Source organism: Hypanus sabinus, chromosome 5, assembly GCF_030144855.1.
Source record: "Hypanus sabinus isolate sHypSab1 chromosome 5, sHypSab1.hap1, whole genome shotgun sequence".
Taxonomy (NCBI): Eukaryota; Metazoa; Chordata; class Chondrichthyes; order Myliobatiformes; family Dasyatidae; genus Hypanus; species Hypanus sabinus.
The window spans coordinates 48,025,470-48,050,416 of NC_082710.1; the positions used below are offsets into that span (position 1 = coordinate 48,025,470).

A 24,947-nucleotide genomic window follows, 5' to 3' on the forward strand; every position below is an offset into this window, starting at 1 on the left:
AGTGTTAGTTGCATGTGTGTGTTCAAAAAGCAGTGATTTTTGTCACTGACAGTTGGTGAGAAATAAGCAGTAAGACAATTTAGTTTTGCTCATTGTGGTTTTAAGCATTCAGTCTTGGAGATGCTAGAAATGGCTTGGAGTGAGAAATAAATTTTTTCACTACTTCAGGTTAGGAACTATGAAGGTATCAGGAATCACCTTGGAAGTTACAATGAAAATGAAGCTATGGAGGATGAGGTTGATTATCAGTTCTTGGTGTCTGTGCTGATTTTGTTCACTTACAGTCAATCAAAAGAACACGGCAGCGTACACTGAATGAATTTCTCTGTCCATAACTGTTGGGAACTAATACACAGTTTAATAGTACTGCAGTACTATTGGTAGTGTTCCAATTCGATCTTTATTTCATTTAAATGCATAATTTTTACCATGTCAAATGGTAATTTGTCCTTTTTATACCTTTTTAACTATTTCCATGAAACTTTGGTTAATTGGGGCTGCTGCTTAATTGGCCAAAATGTACTGGTCAGATGTATAATTGGAATCCATTGTACTGGTGAAAATTCGAAGGAATGGGATCTATGTACATTTTGAAAGGCAGAGTCTGATCAAGTGTAGTTAACACTGCTTTGTGTTGGAGACATCCATGTTTCAGCAATTTTATGTGTTTTTTGAGGGGACAACTAAGAAGATTGATGAAGGCAAGTTGGTAGACATCATCTATGTGAACCTGCTGAAGCATTTGACAAGGTCCTGCACGGTGGTTAGTACAGAAGGTTTAGGTATATGAGGAACGTTGTTTCCAATGTTTAAGAGGAACTTCGTTTTGTTTGGTTGAATATATGTAGAGTCAGATAGTAATAAATTTGAACTTGATTTCTAAGGCAAGCTGGCTAATTGGATCTTAAATTAGCTTGATGATGGGAGGCAGAGGGTAATGGTGACAGGATATTTTATTTGATTGTAACTCTGTGACCAGTGGTGTACTACAGTGCTGGAACATTTGTTGTTTGTGATATATTTTAATAACTTGGATGTAAATTTATGAGTTTTGTATTAGTAAGCTTGTAGATGAGACAGAAGGTAGGAGCTACTGCAGGATACAGGTTAGATGGAAAGATGGGTGAAGTGTTGGCAGATGGAATTTAGCTTAGAAAAGTGTGAGGTTATGCATTTTGGGAAGTCAAACACTGAGGGGAGGGTCCACATTCAGTACATAGTGGAGCACTAAGTAGTGTTGATGAACACAAGAACATTAGGATTGAGGTTCATTGTTCCCTGGAAGTATCAACACATGTCGATAGGATGGTAAAGAAAGGATAGGGCATGTTTTCCTTCATAGATCAGGGATGGGAGATTATGCTGTAACTGGTTAGACTGCATTAGAATTGATTGCTGCATTTTAGGAAGGATGTGATGACCCTGGACAAAGGGCAGAGGACATTGACCATCATGTCACTCGAATTAGAGGACATTAGTTATGGGGAGACATTATGGGGAGCCTTGGTTTCGCTGGGGCAAAGGAGGGTGAGGGCTGACCTGATAACAGAGGTAAATAAAATTATAAGTGACATACAGTAGGTAGGGAAATTTACCCTAAGATTAGTGTTTGAGAAATAAGAAAGCATAGTATTAAAGAAAGGGAAGAATTTTTGAAAGAGATTCTGAAGGGGAAGAGTTTTTCTCAAGGCCCTTAAGGCCCGTGTGTTGTGGTTCAAGTGGTCTGAGACAACAAATTCAAGCGAGCCAAGTCCTTGGCAGATGTAATGCACTTCGAGCACATCATGCCAATCATTTGCTGAACATGTGGAGAATGGTGTGAAACAGCAAAAGTGTGGTGGTGAGGGGGAGTTAGCCCAGGGTTTATAAGTCATTCCAGTAAAGTTGTGAGGGGTTGATAATAATCCCACAAATGCTGATTAGGCAGGATTGTGAACCTTTGACCTGCAATAATGGAACATGCACTCTCTACCTGGCATCTCATGTTATGGCTATTTTGCATATCTCAGATCAAATGCTGTAAGATGTTGTCCATTATTCATTATATTTGACTGCAAAATGTCTTAAAAGAGCCTGAATTTATCTGCACAGGGAATGAAGGGCCAAGAAGTTGTACAAATGATCGAAGCAGGCCGGCGATTGGAAATACCAGCCAGATGTCCTGTTGAAATGTTTGAATTGATGCAAGAATGCTGGACATACAAGTGAGTATTTTCCCCCCTTTTTCAGCTGGATCTGTAGCAAAACAGAGGCCCTACATTGCATGAGTTATTTTACACCCTCTGCCCTCTGCTTATCTCGGATATTGCTGATTAAGAATCATGAAATGATTTTCCATTGTCTTCTGATTCCATTTATAAGAAAATATACCATAGTTTCTAGAGTTATTACTGTATATGGCACAGAACTAAGGTGTAGTTTAAGGATTACAGAGGTAGCTTATTAATTTGTTGAGTAATCAATAACCCATTTTGTAAGGGGAAGGGCCCAGAACAGACAGTAAAAGCTGAGGGGAAAATTAAAAAGGCTCAACTGTACTCTGCTGGATTTCTTAGTTCATACCAGCGAGATGAGCTGTAGTTGCAACAGTTAATGTACCAAGTGACTTCATTGTCTGATCAAAGTGACTTTTTTCCCAAAATACCCAGTGCAAGTTGTTATGAAATAAATCATATAGAGGGAAATCATGTTCACGCAGGCAGAAATTTATTTTTTGTTAGACCTAGAGTTAATTATTTCAGTGCTTTCCCCTTACCCAAGTGAAAAAGTAAGTGGTGTTGCACATGTTGAGGTGTATGAAAGTAAACAAATTTGCCTGTCTGGATGAGAAATATCAAAGAACACGATGGGAAACTGAGATGCTTGTAGATCCAAGAACACTATGGGAGGCTAGAGAAGAAAATACAGGAGCCCTTGCTGCGATCTTGTAATCTCGCTACCCTCTGGAAAGGCACCAGAAGACTGGAGGATAGAAAATGTACTTTTATTTAAGAAGGGCTGCAAGAATAGGCCAGGTGATTTTAGACCTGTTTGTTTAACATCTGTATTAGGTAAGTTGCTGGAAAGCATTGTGAGGGATAAAATATCGTTACATTTGTTTCATTTGGGGTAGCCATCGAGGTGTTGTATGTGGGAGATCTTATCTTAGGAACTTGATTGAGTTTTTTTGTGAGCTGATGAGGATGGTTCATGAGAGGAGGGTAGTAGATGTAGTATATATAGATTGCAACAAGAGTTCACATAACAGCCTACTCTGGAAGTTTAGGTCACATGTCATCCAAGGAGAGCTAGCAAACTGGATATAAAATTGTCTGATGATCAGAAATGGAGTGAGATGGTTGAAGGATGCCTCTCAGACGGGAGGCCTGTGACTAATGGTGTGGCCAGTCATTATTGGTGGGTCCATTTTTATTCATCAGCAATATTAATGGTTTGAATGAGAATATATGAGGAATAGTTATGAAGCTTGCAGGTGACACTAACATAGGTGGTTCCATAGTCAGTGAAGTGGGGTATCAAGAACTGCAGTGGCATCTTAATCAGCTGTGTAGGTGGCCTGAGGAAGGGCAAATAGAATTAACTTCAGGTAAGTGGAAAGTGATACATTTTGCAAGGACAAACCAAGGTTGAACTTGTGCAGTGAGTGCAAAGGCCTTGGGTAGAGTCATATAGCCACACAACAAAGAAACAGGCCATTCACCTCATGTAGTTTATGCTAAAACATTAATCTACATTGACCTATACCCAGACGATATCCCTCTATACCCTTCCCATCCATGTACCTTTCCAAATTTCTCGTAAATGTTGAATTCGAATCTGCATTCACCACTTACGCTGGCAGCTTGTTCCACATTTTCATCACTCTCTGAGTGAAGAAGTTCCTGCTCATTTTCCCCTTTATCATTTCATCTTTCAGCCTTAACCCATGACCTCGCAGTCAACATCAATGGAAAAAGCCTGGTTACAGTTGCCGTATTAATACCCCACATAATTTTGTATATCTCTATAAACTCCCCGCAATCTTTTACATGGTAGAAATAAAGTCCCAACCTATTCACCTTTTCATATATCTCAGTTCCTCAAGTTCTGGCAACATTCTTGAAAATTTTCTTTGCAATCTTATTTACATCTTTCCTGTAGGTAGGTGACCAAAACTGGACACAATACTCTAAATTAGGCCTCACTGACATTTTATATAATTTCAACATAACATCCCAACTTCTGTACTCAGTACATTGTTTTATGAAGGCCAATATGTCAAAAGCTTTCTTTACAACCCTATCTACCTGTGACATCACTTTCAAGGAATTGTGAATCTGTACTCCCATATCCCTCAGTGCCCTGTCACTCACTGTGTAAGACCTAACCTGATTAGTCCTCTCAAAGTGCAACACCTCATACTTGTTTGCATTAAATTCCACCTACCATTTTTCATCCCATTTTTCCAGTTGGCCCAGATCCTGCTGCAAGCTTTAATAGTCTTCTCGCTGTCTACTATGGTTCCAGTCTTGGTGTCATCCACCAATTTGGTGATCCAGTTTACCACATTATCATCCAGATCATTGATATAGATGACAAACAGCAATGGACCCAACACCGATTCCTGCTTTGCTCCACTGTTACAGGCCCCCAGTCAGAGATGCAACCATCTACAACTGCTGTCTGGCTTCTCTCGTGAAGCCAGTGTCTAATCCAATTTACTACCTCATCTTGAATGCCAAGTGACTGAACCTGCTTGACCAACCTCCCATGTGGGATCTTGTTAAAGTCCATGCCGACAACATCCACTGCTTTGCCTTCAGTAACTCTCCTGGTAAATTACTCGAAAAGCACTAAGATTAATTAGACATGACTTACCACACACAAAGCCATGTCGACTACCCCTAATCAGTCCTGTCTATTCAAATAGGTATGTATCCCTTTCCTTAGAATACCATCCAATAACTTTCCCACTACTCACTAATTTCCTGGTTTATTACCTTTCGTAGACAATGGAACAAGATTAGCTATCCCCCAATCTTCTGGCACCTCACCATGGCTGAAGATGTTTTAAATATCTCTGCTAGGGTCTCTGCAATTTCTGCACTATCTTCCCACCTGAGGAACATATTGTCAGGCCCTGGAGATTTATCCACCCTAATTTGCCTCAAGAGAACAAACACATCCTCCTCCATAATCTGCATATGGTTCATGACCCTGCTGCTACATTGCCTCACATCTATAGACTCAGTGTTCATCTCCTGAGCAAATACAGAGGCAAAAAATCCATTTAAGATCTGCCCCATCTCTTTCGGCTCCACACATAAATTACCACTCCGATCTTCCAGAGGATCAATTTTGTCCCTTGCTATCCTTTTGCTCTTAATGTATCTGTAGTTGCCTTCGGATTCTCCTTCACTTTGTCTGCTTGAGCAACCTCATGTCTTTTAGCCCTCCTGAATTCCTTTTTAAGTGTCCTTTTGCATTTCTTATACTCCTTGAGTACCTCATTTGTCTTTGCCTGCCTATATCTGCTGTGCCCCTCCTTTTTCTTAACCAAGGCCTCAATGTTTCTCAAAATACAAGGTCCCCTTAAACCTGCTATCCTTGCCTTTTATCCTCAGAAACATACAAACTCTGTACTCTCAAACTTTCACTTTTGAAGGCCTCCACTTACCAAATATACCTTTGTCAGAAAACAGCCCGTCCCAATCCACATTTACCAGATCCTTTCTGATACCATCAAAATTGGCCTCTCTCCAGTTTAGAATCTCAATCCAGGCCCAGACCTATCCTTTCCCATAATTACCTTGAAGCTAATGGCATTATGATAACTGGATACAAAGTGTTCCTCTACACAAACTTCTGTCACCTACCCTGTCTCAGTTCCAAATAGAAGAACTAGTATCACACTGTCTTTAGTTAGGACTTCTATGTACCGATAAAGGAAATTTTCCTGAATGCATTTAACAAACTCTTTCTAATCCAGTCCTTTTACGGTATGGGAGTTCCAGCCAATATATGGAAAATTAAAATCACAACCTTGTGTTTCTTACAACAGTCAGCAATCTCTCTACAAATCCTCTGAATCCCATGGAGTCTTGGGTGGCCTATAATATGTTACGAACCCCTTAACTGGGTGTCTTACCAGCAAAGATAGGAGTATCCGTTGAAGTCTAATGATACTATTTTTAACAGTATTTATTAGTAAAAATACACAAAAATAATATCAAGCAAATATACAGATAATATACGTCATCAATACTAAACCTAAAATAATAATCAATAAGGAATGAGCTCTATCGTTGTCTGGGGGATAATGAATTGTCCGATGGAAATATAAAATTCAGTTCAGTTCATACAGGCTGCAGTAGTTGTTGTTCACTGTGTTGCAATTGTAGGAGAGAGATGGAGAGAGAGAGAGAGAGAGAGAGAGAGAGTAACTTGCCGACTTTCCTTTTACAATCTTGATCCGTCTCCGTCCTTTAGCTAGGACGTTCCGTGGAGGACTCGTCACCCAGGCAAGGGTGGACACACACACAAGCCCCCACTGGTCTCGTAGCGTCTCTCCTGGTGTGTCTAAGGGGTTGTTCCCCAGACCCTCCTTTTATCCTCACTCAAGGGGTCTCAGGTGTCAATCAGGTTTGGATGATGCAATCCTTCAACCAGACCACTCTGGTTGCCCCCGAGGGGTTTCAATGAATAGTACAGTACTCAATACACGATTCCTTCTCCAAGAGACAATAGCAGTAGTCTCTCTCTTTGTCAATTGGAGACATTCCAACCTGTGCTGTGCCTCTCTCTCATAAATTTGTATGAGCTGTTTATCGCTCTCATTTCCTTTGATAACAGCATCAGAATAGTAGTGATTTGCGATTCTCCAAGGGGGGGGGAGCATTGGCGATTCTGTACCCATCTGCCCATCAGAGTTGCTCCTCATTCGTAACAAATATACTCCTATTAACATGGTCATACCTACCTTATTCCTCAGTTCTACCCATAAAGCCTCACTAGATGAGTTCTCCAGTCTGTCCTGGCTGTGCACTGCCATGACATTTTCCCTGACTAATAGTGCTAGTCAGCAAGGGAACCCTGGAGCACTGAGCTGCTAGTCCTGTCCCTCCTGTAACCACTAATGGCAGCAATGACATTATTCCATGTGCTGATCCATATCCCAAGCTCATCCACTTTCCCTACAATATTCTTTGCATTGAAATGTACTCAGCTCAGAACATTAGTCCCACCATGCTCGACCTTTTGGTTCCTGACTTTGTATAGGTACTTATGTAGAACAGAGGGATCTTGTAGTATAAGTGCATAGTTTCCTTAAAGGGGTGTCTCAGATAGGTGGGGCATTAAAAAAATTTATTGGTATGTTGGTCTTCAACAGCCTTGGCATTGAATATAGAGGTTGTTTGGTTATGTTGCAATGTAACAAAGCACTGGTGAGGCCACAGCTGGAGTATATTGTTCAGTTTTGGTACCAGTGATTGGAAATATGATCAAACTGGAAAGTGTGCAGAAAAAGAGATTTACAAGGATGTTGCCAGAACTCAAGGGACTGAGTTACAGGGAAAAGTTGGAGCTTTTATTCTTTGCAACGTAGAAGACTTAGGGGGTGATCGCATAGAGATGATTAAAATTTATAAAATCATGAGGAGCATCGATTGGGTGAGTAGTAATTTTTCCCCCAGGGTTGGAGAAACAATATCTGAAGGACATAGTTTTAAGGTTAGATTAACAAGAACCTAAGGAGACCACTGTTTTAGTGTGTGGTAGATACATGGAACAAGTTGCCAGAGGATGTGATTGAGGCAGATATAGTAGGTACATTTTAACATAACATGATAACATGTCATCAGGTGTATGGATGACAAGTGTTTCATGGGAATACGGGCCAAGTGCTGGGAAATGGAATTCGCTTGAATGAACACCTTGATCTGCATGAACACACATGAGCCGAAGGATCTTCCTCCGTGCTGTATAAAAGCTGAAGACCGAAGCAGTGAAAGACATGACACCAAGTAACTCAGAGTTGACATGCTTGTAATCAGCTACTCCCAGATCGTTGCCCTTTGACACCTGTAAGACAATTGATGGAGCTTTGCAACATTCTGTCAGCAGAGATTCATTAACATATTTGTTTTCTATGAGGCCAAAGGTTGTGTGTTCAAATCCCACTCCAGAGAATTGGGGACAAAATTTATCCTAAAACTGAACAAATGCTGCATTGTCAAAGGTGCTGTCCTTAAGATGAAATATTAAATCTAAGTCCTTTCAAGTGTACATAGAGGATCTTATGGCAAATTTTGGAAAATAGTGGAAAGTTCTCCCCTTGATAATTCTAATCTTCCATACACCATCGCTACAACAAGTAAATGAATCTGGAGAATGAAAGTTTCTGGCATTTTTTCTGGATCAGTTTGAAAAACTACTTCATTGGCTAAACAGCATATTGGGACACCTTGAGATTGTGGGAGATTCTACATTAATGCAAGTTTTTTCACAATATCTATATCAGGTCCTTTGACATCCATTAACCTCTCCAACCCATTTCCAAATGATAAAAAATAGCTTCTGTTCTTATTTAGTGTATTTCAAATACAGATCCTACCTTTAGCTTTGCTTCTCGATTTCTAAAAATTCACATTCTGCATGCTATTCAAAAAGAAGTTGAAACAGCTTTTTAATGTAGGAGGGAGACATTAGGCTAAATGCAGGAGCATCAGCGAGACATCCAGTAAGGTGTTGCATTGCTGGGATTGCCTCATCCTTCACTGCTGGGTGGAAGTTGTAATTTGCTGAGGATCTTATTTTGATAACATCTCTCATCTATCAGTCTGTCAATAGCAGGAGACAAACTGTATCTGGGAATGTTATATAAAGAAAGTAAGCATTATGTTGCTAGGTTAGCCTACTGCAAGTTGTAAGTTATTTTGCATTTCTATTTTGTCTCTCCAGAGCAAATGAACGGCCAGGATTTGTTACTGTGGAACACAAGCTGCGTGAATTCTACTACAACATTTCAAAGGAGTAGAATACTTAACAAGAATCTTGCAGATTCTTTAGATAGAATTTGATAATATTTGTATTTGCCATGCTGTTTATAAGCAAGTTATACTCAGTGATAAAAATGCAACTGCCTCAATACATTATATATGAAATAAATGTAGGAAGAACAAAAAGCTTTATTTCCACCTGGGAGATGAAGACCTCAAAGAGCAAAACTGCTTATTTCAGGATTCCATCAATTTACCCTTTATCTTTCTGCTGGTTGTATGACATTCACAGTATTTAAGGAATTGACCCTGCATAGGCTATGCTGAATCCTCCATCAACTACTTTTCTAAAGAACAGTAGCTTCCTTGGTAAAAGGGATCTTACAGTAGAACCACTGGCTTAAGTTTAATTTTGCCATATCTGCACTGCTTTAGTGTTTCCAAGAATTAAAAAAAATCATAAAATTTAATGATAAGGTTCTTTCTGATTTACATTTACTGTGGTAAAAGACAGCACAAAACACTGTTACTCTTGAGTCAGTTAAATATTAAACAAATATTCTGGTATTTATATGCAAAGCAATGCAGTTTAGATTTTCTGTCTGTGATTTAGAAAGAGGCAAGTGGTTTGAATTATAAGTCACATGATTACATGGTTTTGGAATCAGATGCAGAGGAATGTAATGGTTAATTGTATTGAAAGCTGCTTCCATTCCGTTTCTACATCCAACTTGACTGTGTAAGACTCTGCATATGTAGCACCACTGGAGGGCTGAGTTTCTCATCTTAGTACATTTGTCACGAGTCCAGAGTGATATTTAAGACGGTTAGTAAGTTTAACTATGGGACCAAATGATTTTCCAAGCTACTTGGAACTCACATACAAAGAGCTAAATGACTGCCAGGCAATTACCTCTTTAAATACTGTGATATTTGTGGTAGCCTTTTTGGCCACTGCCCTGAAAGACCTTATTCATGGAATGTGTTGTTTCAGGTGAATGAATGGATGGATAGAGAGCTTTTCAAAAGATGACAATAAGAAAGATACATGACATTCCATAAGTATGGGAGTGAATATCCATGGTGGCTGAACAAATGGGGATATACAGAAAGTGAAAAAGAAATACCAGGGAGAGTGGGGTGGTCGAACCTTCAAGACGATTGGAGAGCTCATGTTAAGAGTGATTTGCTAGAGTTGTCTAAAAGGGCAGAATTAGGTGCTTAGAAACAAATACACATCAGGATGTAGCTGAAGGGGCTATTAGTCACCTTTCCTGCTCTGATTAACTTCTTGAGCAGGTTTTTCTACTGAATTTGGAACTTTGAATCCCCAAGTTTTCAGCATCAATTCAATAGTCAAGTTGAAATTGACTCATACTTCCTTTATCACTCAATCTAATTGGTCAGAAAACCTGAACAGATATATCATTTTCTTTCACAGAGTGCATGGTGAATCTCTAGAATTGTACATCTGGGTGGACTGTGGAGGCTAGATCACTGGGAGTATTTAAAGAGGTGGTGAACACACTTCTGGAACATTGGGGAATTTAGGCCTTCGGGGAATTGGCCAAGAAGATAAGGTGAACCTGGTGCAGATCAGCCATTATTATCTTGAATGGTGAGGCAGTTTTGTGAGGCCAAGTGGCACATTCTGCCTACTATTTCCTTTTCTGAGTGTGTGTGCTGCGGTTGTGTGTGTGTGTGAGACCTCTATGCATATTTTGCCCCCATCACCTTCAACTTCCAGCATGCCAGCAACTCAAAGTTTAGCCCAGAACTTAAAATTAAGACCATAAGACAAAGGAGCAGAAGTCGGCCATTCAGCCCATCGAGTCTTCTCCACCATTTCATCACGAGCTGATCCAATCTCCCCTGTAGTCCCATTCCCCCGCCTTCTCACCATAACCTTTGATGCTTTGACTACTCAGATACCTATCAATCTCTGCCTTAAATACACCCAATGACTTGGCCTCCACTGTTGTCCATGGCAACAAATTCCATAGATTCACCACCCTCTGGCTAATAAATTTTTTTCGCATCTCTGTTCTGAATGGGCGCCCTGCAATCCTCAAGTCATGTCCTCTCGTACTAGACTCCCCCACCATGAGAAACAACTTTGCTACATCCACTCTGTCCATGCCTTTCAACATTCGAAATGTTTCTATGAGGTCCCCCCTCATTCTTCTAAACTCCAAGCAGTACAGTCCAAGAGTGGTCAAACGTTCCTCATTCCCAGAATCGTTCTGGTGAATCTTCTCTGAAAATAGATGGGAATATATGCAAAATGCACTCATAACTAAGAATGTGAAAGTCATGATAACAATTTAAACTTCAATTTTTTAGTTAAAGTTTGAATAAAAGATCCATTTATCTGACTACAGTTAAAGTACAACAACACCTATCGTATTGAGATTCTATCTGCAATCTTGTTAGATCAGAAAGGTTACATCTACCTGTAATTAACATTGCCATTGCAATATTACTGTATGATATCAGTGAATCACTAAAACTTTTATGTATCCACTTGACCAATAACTCACTAAATGGAAGATTTTGCTTTCAAAACACAAGCTCAAATGTTTCAAGATTCATGGAAGTTAGATCACTGAGACTCAATACATCTTGTCACCTGGCATGAGGGAGACAAGAAAGAAAACCCAGTATTAATAAAGAAAACTTGCTCAGGACAGCCACATGATCCAGGTGATCACATGGATATTATAAGAAGAATTCTCTTCAATACAAAGTGATTTCTACCCCAGTCACAGACTGTCACTGAAAAGATTGCAGACGTTAAGTTAATGTAATAATGATGTGCCTTCCTACAATTTATGTCATTGTGATGTGTACTTATGAAAGATTGAAAAGATGTACTGTGTTTTCATTAAAGTTGTGCCTTTTTAAAGCTAGAGATAATACTGAATCTGTCAGAATGACCAAAGTTGGTCTAAAGTTCAAGATCAAAGCCTATAAGTAGAGTGGTAAGGTAACAAATTTAATAGTTATGGAAAAGTAGAGCTCTTTCAATCTGGCTCCTGCCTGGATCAATTGAAATTACCTGCTGCTTTGTGGTCATGAGTTATGGGACTGGACTGTCAAGAATTTTCAAAGTGAGTCAAAAGGGCCATAATTGGGGAAAAAACAAGTTAAAAGTAGAGTACGATGTAAGACCATGACCACAGCCCAAAGCTAGTTAATAGTAATACCATTCCCACATACTCTGATTCATACTCACCCATAAGTGTATATTAAAAGATGCAGACAGAACAATCAAAGAGAAGACAAAATTCAGGGGGAGTACATCCAGTAAATTTTAATCCCGATCAGAGAGCATTAGCAGAACAGGCAAGTATGCATCAGTTTCCTTTCTCTGAACCAATGTTTATGGACTATTTATGTACCACAAGATAGGGTTCAAATCCAGAAAATCTTTATGCAAGTCAGATCTATAATTAAAGTATAAAATATCAACAGAAAACACTCAGCTGGTCAGGCGACATCTCGTATGTGGAAAAAGAAACAGGTACGTGAGAAACGTGAAAACCGAGAAGGACACCAGTTCAGCTGGGACGCCACAAAGTTTCTGGCGCAGGCAAACACAAAGCAGGCATGAGAATTTTCAGAAGCATGGTACTCTTCTGATAACTCCATAAGCAAACACATCGAGAGAGATGCCATCTCTGAGCCCCAAAGAGCCAAAGGACTGTGAGCCAATAGAATTCAAAGGTCAACTGATGCTGTAGCCAATCAGGGCCAAAGCAAATGAATGGGAGCAATCCCTGAGAGAAACACACAAAAAACTGCGCACTGAGAATGTTACCTGTACTGGTGATGAAACATCTGCAAGCCAATTGCCAAATTTGGCAAAACAATACAACATCAAATGCTTCAAACTGAGCTACCAATATTTACTACCATCCTAAAGAAACGGTTAACATTTCAGTTCTGAGACCCTTGGTCAACCACTTAACTGCAGTTCAATTAAGGTTTCAGTTCTATGGAGGGGTCTCAGAGAGAATTTATCTTTTCACAGATGTTGTCTGGCCTGCTGAAGTTCTCCAGCAATTCTCTACTTGTTTCTGATTTTCCCACTATAGTAGATTAATTCAAATCCAAAGATAAATCCTCCTTTAACAAATTACACTATTTTTTGTATACAGTGCAGATAAATGCCCCTCTTCCACATTGGCTGTTATCAGTAAGAAACTTACAGCAGTTCCTATCATTTACATGTGTATCCTTTTCTAATCTCCATCATCAATTATTTGCTAAGTTTTAACAAGTTTAAAACTTGGAAAAGGGCCTAGTGAAATGATAAATTCCCATATCAGACATTAATTTCAAATGTGGACATGTTTTAGGGAAACATTGAATCTGGCACCTTGTCTACAGGAGAACCATGTTATGATTTAAACATGAATTATTAATGATAATTACATAAAACATAAGAAATAAGAGCAGGAGTAGGCCATCCAGCCCATCGTGCCTGCCCTGCCATTCAATAAGATCATAGCTGATCTGTCCGTAAACTCAGCTCCAACTACCTGCCTTTTTCCCATAACCCTTAATTGCACTACTACGTAAAAATCTATCTGACTGTATCTTAGATATATTTAGTGAAGAGCATCAATTCCTTCCCTGGGCAGAGAATTCCACAGATTCACTACTCTCTGGGAAAAACAGTTTCTCCTCATCTCCATCCTAAATCTTCTCCCCTGAATCTTGAGGCAATGTCCTCTAGTTCTAGTCTCACCTATCAATGGAAACAACTTTCCTACTTCTATCTTATCTACCCCTTTCAAAATTTTGTATGTTTCTATAAGATCCCCTCTCATTCTTCTGAATTCCAGAGAGTATAGTCCCAGGCGACTCAATCTCTCCTCATAGGTTAAACCCTTCATCTCTATGCCTCCAAAGCCAATATATCCTACCTCAAATATGGAGACCAAAACTGCACACAGTACTCCACCTCACCAGTACCCTGTATAGTTGCAGCATGACCTCCCTGCTCTTGAATTCAATCTCTCTAGCACTGAAGGCCAACATTCCATTTGTACCTGTTGTACCTGCAAGCTAACTTTTTGTGATTCATGAACAACCACTCCCAAGTCCCTTTGCACAACAGCATGCTGCAATCTTTCACCTTTTAAATAATAATCTGCTCTTCTATTATTCCTTCCAAAGTGAATGATCTCGCATTTACCAATGTTGTATTCCAGTATTCCATCTGACAGACCTTGGCCCACTCACTTAACCTATCTCTATCCCTCTATAGACTCTCCACATCCTCTGTACAATTTGCTTTTCCACTCAGTTTAGTGTCATTGCAAATTTTGCTATGCTACAGTCATTCCCCTCTTCCAAATCATCAGTGTAAATGGTAAACAGCTGTGGGCCCAGCACCAACCCTGAGCCACCCCACTCACCACAGACTGCCAACCGGAGGAACACCCATTTATACCAACTCTCTGTCATCTATTGGTTAACCAATCCACTATTGATGCCAATACACTGCCTCTGACTCCATGCATCCGTATCTTATTTATAAGTCTCTTGTGTGGCACCTTATCAAATGCCTTCTGGAAATCCAAGTATACAACATCCACCTGTTCCCCTCTATGTACTGCGCTCATTATGTCCTCAAAGAACTCCAGTAGGTTTGTCAAACAGGAGCTGCCCTTTCTGAATCCATGCTGCGTCTGTCTAATGTTTTAGACATTAGACGCCTTTCTAAATGTTTTGCTATTTCTTCCTTAATGACAGCTTCAAGCATTTTCCTGATTATGGATGTTAAGCTAACTGGTCTATAGTTGCCTGTCTTTTGCCTACATCCCTTTTTTAAAAGTGGCGTGACATTTGCTGTCTTCCAATCCGTCGGGACCTGCCCAGAGTCTAGAGAATTTTGGTAAATGATTACCAACACATCTACTATAACCTCCGCCAGTTCCCTCAGCACCCTGGGATGCATCCCATCAGGACCAGGGGACTTATCTACCTTCAGGCCCTCTAGTTTGCTCATCACTATCTCTTTAGTGACAGTGATTTTATTGAGATGCTCACCTCCCATTTCATCCATAACATCCTTCTTTGGCATATCAGACGTGTCCTCCACTGTGAAGACTGACACAAAATAGTCATTCAATGCCTCAGCCATTTCCTTATCACCCAATATCAATTTCTCCTTCTTGTCTTCCAAGGGACCTATGTTGACTTTAACTACCCTCTTCCACTTTATATATTTATAAAAAATTTTGCTATCTGTTTTTATATTTTATGCTAATTTACTTTCATACTCTTATCTTCCCTCTCCTTATTTCTTGTTTAGTTATTCTTTGTTGCTTTTTAAAGTTTTCCCAATCCTCCAGTCTCCCATTACTCTTTGTGACTTTGTACACATGAGCTTTTAATTTGATTCTGTCTTTTATTTCCTTAGTTATCCAAGGCTGGCTCTCCCCACACTTACTGTCCTTACTTTTGACTGGAATATACTTTTGTTGAGCACTGTGAAAAATCTCTTTGAAAGTATTCCACTATTCTTCAACTGTCCTACCAAATAGCCTGTGCTTCCAATCCACCTTAGCCAACTCCTCCCTCATCCCGTTGTAGTCTCCCTTGTTCAAGTATAATACCCTCATTTTAGATCTAACTATTTCACCTTCCATCTGAATGTGAAATTCAATCATACTCTGATCATTCTTCCCAAGAGGATCCTTGACTACAGTATCATTAATCTTACCTGTCTCATTGCACAGGACTAGATCTAAGATAATATTTTCCCTTGTAGGTTCAATAACATGCTGCTCAAGAAAGCCATCACGGATGCATTTTACTAAGTCCCCCTCAAGACTTTTTTGACCAACCTGATTCACCCAATCTATGTAGAAGTCAAAATCCCCCATGACAAATGCTGTTCCGATCTTACAAGCCTCAGTTATTTCTTGGTTAATCGCCTCTGTCACTGCAATATTTTTATTAGGTGGCAACTCCCACCAGTGATTTGTTCCTATTACTATTGTTAATCTCTACCCAAATGGACTCAACATTCTGTCCCATAGATCTTATATCGATCTTAGATCTCAAACCCAAATTCCTGACTCACATTCTTAGCAAATGAGTGACTGTGTAATTTTATAAACTTGCCCTTAGGTTTTCAGTGTTAATGGTATTAATTTTTTTGCTTGTATTAGTTATCGATTACTTTTTATCTAAACTGGTCAACAGACAAAACAATGGAGTAATTGACTCCACATAACGAAAGACACTAAAGATCACTTGGAAAACAGCAAGATTGCTGTTGTTGGTAATTTGGTGTCTACCCACTGGCACTCAAAGTTCAAAATAAGTTTATTACCAAAATACATCTATATCACCATACACAACCACGAAATTTGTTTTCTTGCGGGCATATGCAGTAAAACCAAGAAACAATGGAATAAATTAAAGACCGTACCCAACAGGTGACCGACCAATGTGCAAAATACAACAAACTACACAAATACAAAGGAGAAAATAATAATAAATCAATAAATGAATAAGCAATAAATATCAAGAACATGAGATATAGTGTCTGTGGAAGTGAGTCCATAGGATATGGGAACAGTTCAGTAATAGAGCAAGTGAAGTTGAGTGAAGTTATCCCCTCTGGCTGAGGGGTAATAACTTTTACTGAACCTGGTGCAGCAAGTCCTGAGGTTCCTGTACCTTCATCCTGATGGTAGCAGCAAGAAGACAGCCTGGGCTGGGTGGTGGGTGTCCAGCTTTCCTGAGATGGCTCTCTGTATAGATGTGCTCAATGGTGAGGAGGGCTTTACCCATGATGCACTGGATCATATCCACTACTTTTTGTAGGCTTTTCCATTCAAGGATAATCCTTGTGGATTTAAAAATAGTATTTGCTTGAATGTTATTGTGTACATGTTAAGAGAGCCACTTTGTGTATTAATGTTGGCTCTTGCAAGCAGTTCAGTGCATGAAGAAAGTCATTGTGACGCAGCAAGTACCTAGCTACTACCAGGAAACTAGTAAACCATATTCCTTCATAATAGGGCATTAAAAAAATAAAACTGTAGGAGCATACATTATTTATTACTCATTACTAGCTTCCAAGGCAGGATGATTCTAGGCCTCACCAGCTCAAGGAACTATCAAGTCATATAGAATGGGTAGTTCTTCCCTGGATTTATTCAGGCTCCTTGAAAAAAGATAGGTTCTGAATCATCTTCAACCTATTCTACAGAAAAAGGGAAAGGCTTACTAAAGGTTTCCCAGTCAGAGCACTTAGTCTGTGACTCCCTGGTCTGCTCATCCCTGTACACTCGCCCCTCCCCATGCCTTGGCATTTTCCCCTGCAAGTGTAGGAGGTCTAATATTCATATCTCCTCCCCCATCATCACCCAGGATCCAACCAACATGTTGAAATGAGGCACCCCTCCAACCTCATTAATTCCACTCTATCCTTTCAATATAACCTTCACTATGTTAGCAAGAGTAAGTGTAGAGACATTTTTGTGCAGTATCTGTATTCTGGCCGCAGTGATCTTCTTGAGCTTATGGCTCTATGTCTTTTCAACTTCCCTGTCTACTTATACACCAACTCATCTATTTCTGACCTTCTGCACTGCCATGGTGAGGCCAAATTTGAAATAGGAGAACAACCCATCATATTCTACATGTACTTTTACATATGACAATCAACTTCAGCCTTTACCCTCTTCTAGTCTTTTGATCTCCAACTGCTTCAACAATGTGGGCCAAAAAGCCTGCACTGTGCTGTAATATTCCATGTTTGGTTAATTCAATATCAACCGGCTTGACTTCTGCACTCCCCTTCCCACTCCAAGCTCACCCCTCCAAGTGTGTAGCAATCTGCTCACTCAGTACCTTTCCCAACTTCATCATCAAACCCACAGGCAAGCCAGTGCCGTTTTGATCTGGCAAACTCACTTCCACCTTGCAGTGACAAGATGGCAGCTTTCAGACTCCTCCTCATAGCTTCCCTTACATCATGATCGTTAGCTCTCTGCCTCTGTACTGTTATGGCTTCATCACCTTTGAAGGTCTCCGCGCTGCAGTCTACAGCCCATGCTGACTAGTTCCAACTCCTACCAAAGATTCACAAACAGAACTACCTGGTGGGCAGCTGCCTGGAATTGAATTCACCTCCTCATACTTTGATTCTATCTTTAACCCACACCCCCCCCCCACCTTGTCCAGTCCCTTCCCATCTACGTGCATACTCTCCACTGTTTTAAAAACTTTTAATTTCCTGGCCCCCACCACCTCATCTTCACCATGAACACCTTGTCCTCTACACATCCATTCCCCATCATGAAAGCTTGGGGGGTTTCTGTTTCTTTCTAAAATGTTCTGTAGATCCAACCAGCTTGCCTTCCAGTAAAACCCTCCTCTTCCTGCTGGAACTTGTCCTTACCCCGAAGTCTTCCTTTGATTCCTCCCATTTTCTATAAATCGAATGAGCACAGCTACATTAGTCTTTTCTTTGGCTGGAACAGATTTTGTTCCAAACCCACTCTGGCTTTGCTCTCCAGCTCTTTCTCTGCTGTCCCAGTGATTGCATTAGTGCTGCCTCCTACCCCCACGCAGGACCTGTTGATTTTGTCAACTGCTCTATTAACTTCCACCCTGCCCAAAAATTCACTTAGACCATTTCTGTCTGCAGTTCAGGAGACAAATTATCCACTGACATTTACAACAAACCCATCCTCTTACACGGCTGCATTGTCTACACCTCTTCAACACAGACTAAACTCACCAGTGTCCCACTGAAGGGTCTCGGCCTGAAATGTTGACTGTACTCTTTTCTATAGATGCTGTCTGGCCTGCTGAGTTCCTCCAGCAATTTGTGTGTGGTGCATGGATTTGCAGCATCCACGGATTGTCTCTTGCTTGTGATTTGACTACACCTCTATCCATCTTGTCTTTTTTAAAGTACAGCAATGTTTCTGTCTCCACTGTATCTTTCTCAAAGTGAGACAATGAGATCAGGATATCTAAGATGCCCCCTCAGATGTGCTGGATGCACTGGCTGGTAGGGTAAAAGGCAAGGTAGAAGGGAACTCTTCCCATCCTCTACTGATATTTCCAGCCCCCTTTCCTCCACCTGCCTCTCACACTTCATCTATAAATGACCAGCTTTTGCCTCATACCTTTATACTAGTTTTCTCCCCTACACTCTCTGTCCCTTCACAGATGCTATCTGACCTGCTGAGCTCCCCCATGGCTTGCTTTTTGTATCAAACAATACAGTTCCTTGGAAGTCAGCAGCAGTTGTAGAGGGCGTTTCCTTGTCGACCACTCTTCCCTAGTGCAATTGCAAAGCCCACATTCAAGGCTAACTATAAAGAATTAAAGTACCCCTAGAACTAGGAATGCTGGGAAAGGGAGCAGACAAATCTGGAAAAACTATTCTAAAATAAATTATTTTTAAGTTTTAAGAGATAATGTTCCAAAACTAGATATAGCTGTGTGTAGTCTCAATATGGAAAAAGAAATAACATCGATATTTCTGACTGGAAGGGGATCTTTAACCTGAAATATTATCTGTTTCTCTGTCCACTGACCTGCTCTTTCTCTTTCTCTTGCTGCCTGATCTGCATGGTCTCTCCGGTATTTTCTGTCTTCAGTTCAGATTTTCAACACTTGCAGGAGATTTTTAAAAATTCAGTCCTTATGATGTATAATGTAGTGAAAAAGTGGATTTTGTCACTTAAAATTTCAGTGAGTTAGATCAAGCTCCAAGGTGAGTGGTAAATCCATAGGGAGCCACCATCCTCCACCTTCAGCTTCCATGTCAGCAATGTGGTTGCCTGAGACATGCTGGAGGATACTTGGCCATCATCCAACACCCCCGTTCCACCACCAGACTCACCACGAAGGCCAGAGGCAGTCATTAGTCGTGCTGAACGGTGGAGCACATTCACCCCTTTCATTTCACCACCAGCTTTCATCTGAAGCTTCTGACTTTTATTAAAATGGTGAGTTTATGTTAAGAACTTTATTTCACTATATATGTGTATATACGAGGGGTGATTGATAAGGTCATGGCCCAAGGTAGAAGGAGTCAATTTTAGCAAACCTAGCACGTTTATTTTTCAACATAGTCCCCTCCTACATTTACACGCTTAGTCCAGCGGTCGTGGAGCATACGGAACTTGGACCTCCAGAAAGTGTCCACAGCATGGGGTGATTGATAAGTTTGTGGCCTAAGGTAGAAGGAGATGAGTTATACAGCTCTCGTTACATGCACGTGCAGGTCAACTCTTTGAGTGATTATGGAGAAAGTTTGAAGGTAATAACCCATCTCCTTCTAACTTAGGCCACGAACTTCTAACTTAGGCGCACTACTCATGGCTGCACAAGGACAGCTGCTGAGCACAAGAGCTATACAAGCAGGGGTCTATCACACCAGACAAGACCCAAGATGCAGATAGTGCAAAGAATACACTGAGAACATCCAGCACGTAGTAGCAGGATGCAATATGCAGGCAGGGACAGCATACACTGAACGGCACAAACAAGTTACAGGAATAGTCTACAGGATCGTCTGCAATGAGTATGGATTGGACACTCCCAAGTCCAAATGGGAAACACCCAAGAAGCTAGTGGAGAATGACAGAGCTAAGATCCTGTGGGACTTCCAAATACAGACTGATACGCAGGTACTGGCCAACCAAACAGTCATAGTGATATTGGACAAGGAACAGAAGAAAACAATAGTAATAGATGTGGCAATTCCAAATGACAACAGCATCAGGAAGAAAGAATATGAGAAGCTGGAGAAATTCCAGGGTTTGAAAGAGCAGATAGAAAGGATATGAAAAGTTAAAGCCAGAGTAATTCTGGTGGTGATAGGAGCACTTGTAGCTATGACACCTGGACTGAGAGAGTGGATCCAATTCCCGGGAACAACATCTGAGATCTCAATCCAGAAGAGCACATGTACCGAACCCACAAACTCCCAGACCTCTGGTAGAGGGCCTGAGATTGAGGGAAAATATGCACACACTCACGATCCATAAGGGGCGAGAAAAACTATATATTTGTATACACATACAGGCAGTGGCCACTTTATTAGGTGCACTTGTCCATCTGCTCATTAATGCAAATATCTAATCAGCTGATCATGTGGCAGCAACTCAATGCATAACTGTTTACAGACACGGTCAAGGGGTTCAATTGTTGTACAGAACAAACATCAGAATGGGGGACAAATGTATTCTCTGTTGACCGTGGAATGATTGTTGGTGCCAGATGAGGTGCAAAAAAAACAAACAACCAGTGATCGGCAGTTCTGGAGCGAAAGAGCCTTGTTATTGAGATAGGTCAGAAGAGAATGACCAGACTGGTTCAAGCTGACAGGAAAGTGACTGTAACACAAATAGCCACACGTTTCAACAGTGGTGTGCAGAAACGGGTCTCTGAATGCACAACATGTCAGACCTTGAAGTGGATGGGTTACAGCAGCTGTGGCCACTATATTAGGGATAGGAGGTACATAATAAAGTAGTCTCTGATTGTATGTATCAACATACTGTATATTTATTAACATATTATTAATAAATTATGTATTATTAATACACTATATAATATATTATTCACTCCATATATTAACTGACAGAACTCTCATGTGATTCTAAAATTCTATAGCTTAGTTTAAAAAAAATATCTCTACTTATTTGAACTTCTTATGAATGTCTTTCCACACCAACTAAACCTTTATTTGATTTGAACTTATATGGCTATTAAGGTATCCATGAGCATTCACCTGCTCTTTGATAAGGTAGCAGGTACTGAAAAATGTCACTAGGTGGCAGTGTGTTGCCACCTAGTGACTGTTTAATTAACCGGTTTTTCTCAGACCTGAACAGATTTAAGAGGCACTGAGTAGAGTAATCCTGCTCGCCAAAATTAAACATACAGATCAAAAGGTATATAATATGAGACAGATTATCCTTTTTTGTATTCTGTGTAAATAATTGTCTGAACAATGCACTCAGAAGAAATTTGAGCAGTGCCACAACAGTCCTACAACCAATGAAATCTTACTTCATCCCCTTATCATCAACTACCCCTATTAACACCATTCTTTTAAATGCTTGGACATTGAGTCAGTTTTATTACGTGTGTCAAATGCTCCCCACCTGATGTTTTCTCATACACATACCTTGCAATTTAATGAGCTGGTGGACAAGGGGAAATCTGCCTCTTAGCACCAATCCAAATATCCAAATAATAAACAGATCTATACAAAGATATATTGAAAATTTGATTCATAGCTATTAGGCAGGTTTGCTTGTATCCAATGTCCTTTGTTATTAGCTCATCAATTGGTATTATTATCATTGGGTTATTATTCTCACATACTGTATACAGTGAAAAGCGAGTCTTGCATACTGTTAATACAGATCAATTCATCACAAAGTGATTTGAGGTTGAATAAGGTAAAGTAAAAGTGTAAGTGTAAAAGGTAAAATGCAGCATAAAGTGTAACAGCTGCAGAGAGAGAACAGAGCACTTCGACAATAATGTGCAAAATCAGAATGATGTTGATTATGAGGGGTCTGTCTGATCATCAACCATTTAAAAGTTTTATGACAGTGGGATAGAAGCTGTTACATAACCAACGGAAGAGGGGAGAAGAAAGAATGCTTGCAGCGGATGAGGTTGTTGATTATGCTAGCAGTGAAGTGTAGACGAAGTCCATGGATAGGAGGCCTTTCCTGTACATTTTCTGAGCTGTCTCCCCAACTCACTTCACTAATTTACTAATCCACCTGCAAAGCTATCCAAAAGAACTATATTACTGATGGAATTCAAAATGAAAACAAAGCAGAAGGGAAAAATTGCTTATGTACCCTATTTGCATATATTTTTCAAAGGGATTGCTCCCTCATTGAACCTTAAGACATGGGAGCAGGATTAGGCCATTTGGCCCATTGAGTCTGCTCCATCACACAATCACGGCTGATCTTTTTTTTCCCTCACCTTAGCCCCGCTCCCCATAACCTTTGATTCCATGGCCATCAAGAACCTATCAGTCTCCGCCTTAAGTACACCTAACAGACTAGCCTCCACAGCTGCTGGTGGTAACAAATTCCAGAAATTCACCACCCTTTGGCTAAAGGAATTTCTCTGCATTTCTGTTTTAAATGGATGCCCTCTCTCCTGAAGCTGTGTCCTCTTGTCCTAGACTCCCCCTCTATGGGAAACATTCTATCCACATCTACTCTGTCTAGGCCTTTCAACATTCGAAAGGTTTCATTGAGATCCTTCCTCTTCTTTCTAAATTCCAGCGAGTACAGACCAGAGTCATCAAACATTCCTCGTATGATAACCCTTTCATTCCCAGAATCATCCTTGTAAACCTCCTCTGAACCCTCTCCATTCCCAGCACTTATTTTGTTAGATAAGGAGCCAAAACTGTTCACAATACTCAAGGTGAGGCCTCACCAGTGCCTTACATTCCATCTTTTTAGACTATACTGCAGTTTATTCTGCTCAACATGTTTTCAATGGCCAGCAAATATCATCCCAAGAATCAGTCTAGTGTACCATCTCTACAGTGCCTCGAAGACAAGTTTAAATAAGGAGACACAATTGTAGGCTGTACTCCAAGTGTGGTCTTACCAAAGCTCTAAATAGTTGTAGGAGGATAACTCTTTGTTTTACATCCCATTAAGGTCCTGTTTACTTACTTAGCTTTTGTAACAGCATGTCAATCTTAAGCAATAGTCTGGAACCCTACATCTGACACATTACATTTGTATTCTTTCTAACAATAATCTCACATTTCTCTTTATTCTGCTCTGACTGCACTATTTTGCCTACTTACTTGATCGAGTCACCTTTTTTGCAAGACTTAACCTAGAAACTGTTATATACATAACTCATGCATTACAGAAGTCTGGATAAGGGAAATTCAACCTCACAGAATTCACAATCATTACCAAAAAAGGGGAATCTGAGAAACAGAATAAAATATATTTTCAAGAATTCATTGTATCAATTTTATTTTATTTTTAGCTTTTATTTCTTGACACTTTGCATTACAGAATATCATAGTATGGACATGTTTCTGGGAGCAGTTTTAAAGTTATTAAGATAATGTATTTCACCCCAATTCTGTATTTAAAGATACAATAAACATGTCATGATCCCGTCTGGCAATTCCCCATTACCTCTTTAATTGGGCCCTAACCCCCTTGCCTGATTTCCAATCGTTCCCAGTTCAGCAAATTACACACACCTGCTTCCCATCAGTAACTGCAGGATAAAAACCCTGGAATCACAACAAGGAGCTGCTAGTTCGTTGGTCAACTCTTGTATGAGTAACTTTGTTTCATGGTTATTTAGGACTGTCAGTTCTAAGTTCTGCATTCTCCATGTGAACTTTGTCTCTGTATAAAGACTCTCCTGGATACCAGCTCTCTGTTCACAGTGGTGCTAATGCCTAATGACTCTGCCTCAGTGCCTGTATCCTGCACCTGGGTTCATCCCCAGCTACGACCTTGTGACAGAACATTGTGTTCTACCATGGCAAAGCACTGTTGGATTTTTGCAAAATAAATATTACTTTGGATCAATGAGAGAGTGTGTTGCTCTATTGATCTATTGCAAGACCTCACATCAAAAGACACTGCAGGAAGTAATGGATTCTGTCCAATACTTCATGGGGACATCCCTCTCCAGTATTGGTAGTTTGCAGAGGAGACTCTGCATCAAGAAGGCAACGTCTGTCATCACAGGACCCCACCATCTGGGCCAGGCCATCTTTTTGTAGCTACCATTGGACAGGAGGTACAGAAGCCTGAAGATCCAAACTACCAGGTTCAAGAACAACTACTGTACTTTTCTACCATTTCATTCTTGAACCAACTGGCAAAACCTTATTACTATAATTTAGCAGCACTATGACCACTTTGACAACTTTGCACTAAAATGGATTTCTTT

At 40.2% G+C, this 24,947-nt stretch overlaps 1 protein-coding gene across 2 annotated transcripts in view; it reads left to right on the plus strand.

Annotated features, from left to right (window-relative positions):
* syk (spleen tyrosine kinase) overlaps nucleotides 1-11,877 on the plus strand; it is a 134,004-nt gene extending 122,127 nt beyond the window's left edge. For both annotated transcript variants that reach the window (XM_059969911.1, XM_059969912.1), the window contains 2 exons: nucleotides 2,092-2,204; nucleotides 8,941-11,877. In XM_059969911.1, the coding sequence (XP_059825894.1) occupies nucleotides 2,092-2,204; nucleotides 8,941-9,016 (189 nt within the window). In that variant the 3' untranslated portion in view covers nucleotides 9,017-11,877. The remainder of the gene's footprint in view (nucleotides 1-2,091; nucleotides 2,205-8,940) is intronic.
* Nucleotides 11,878-24,947: the final 13,070 nt, after the last annotated feature.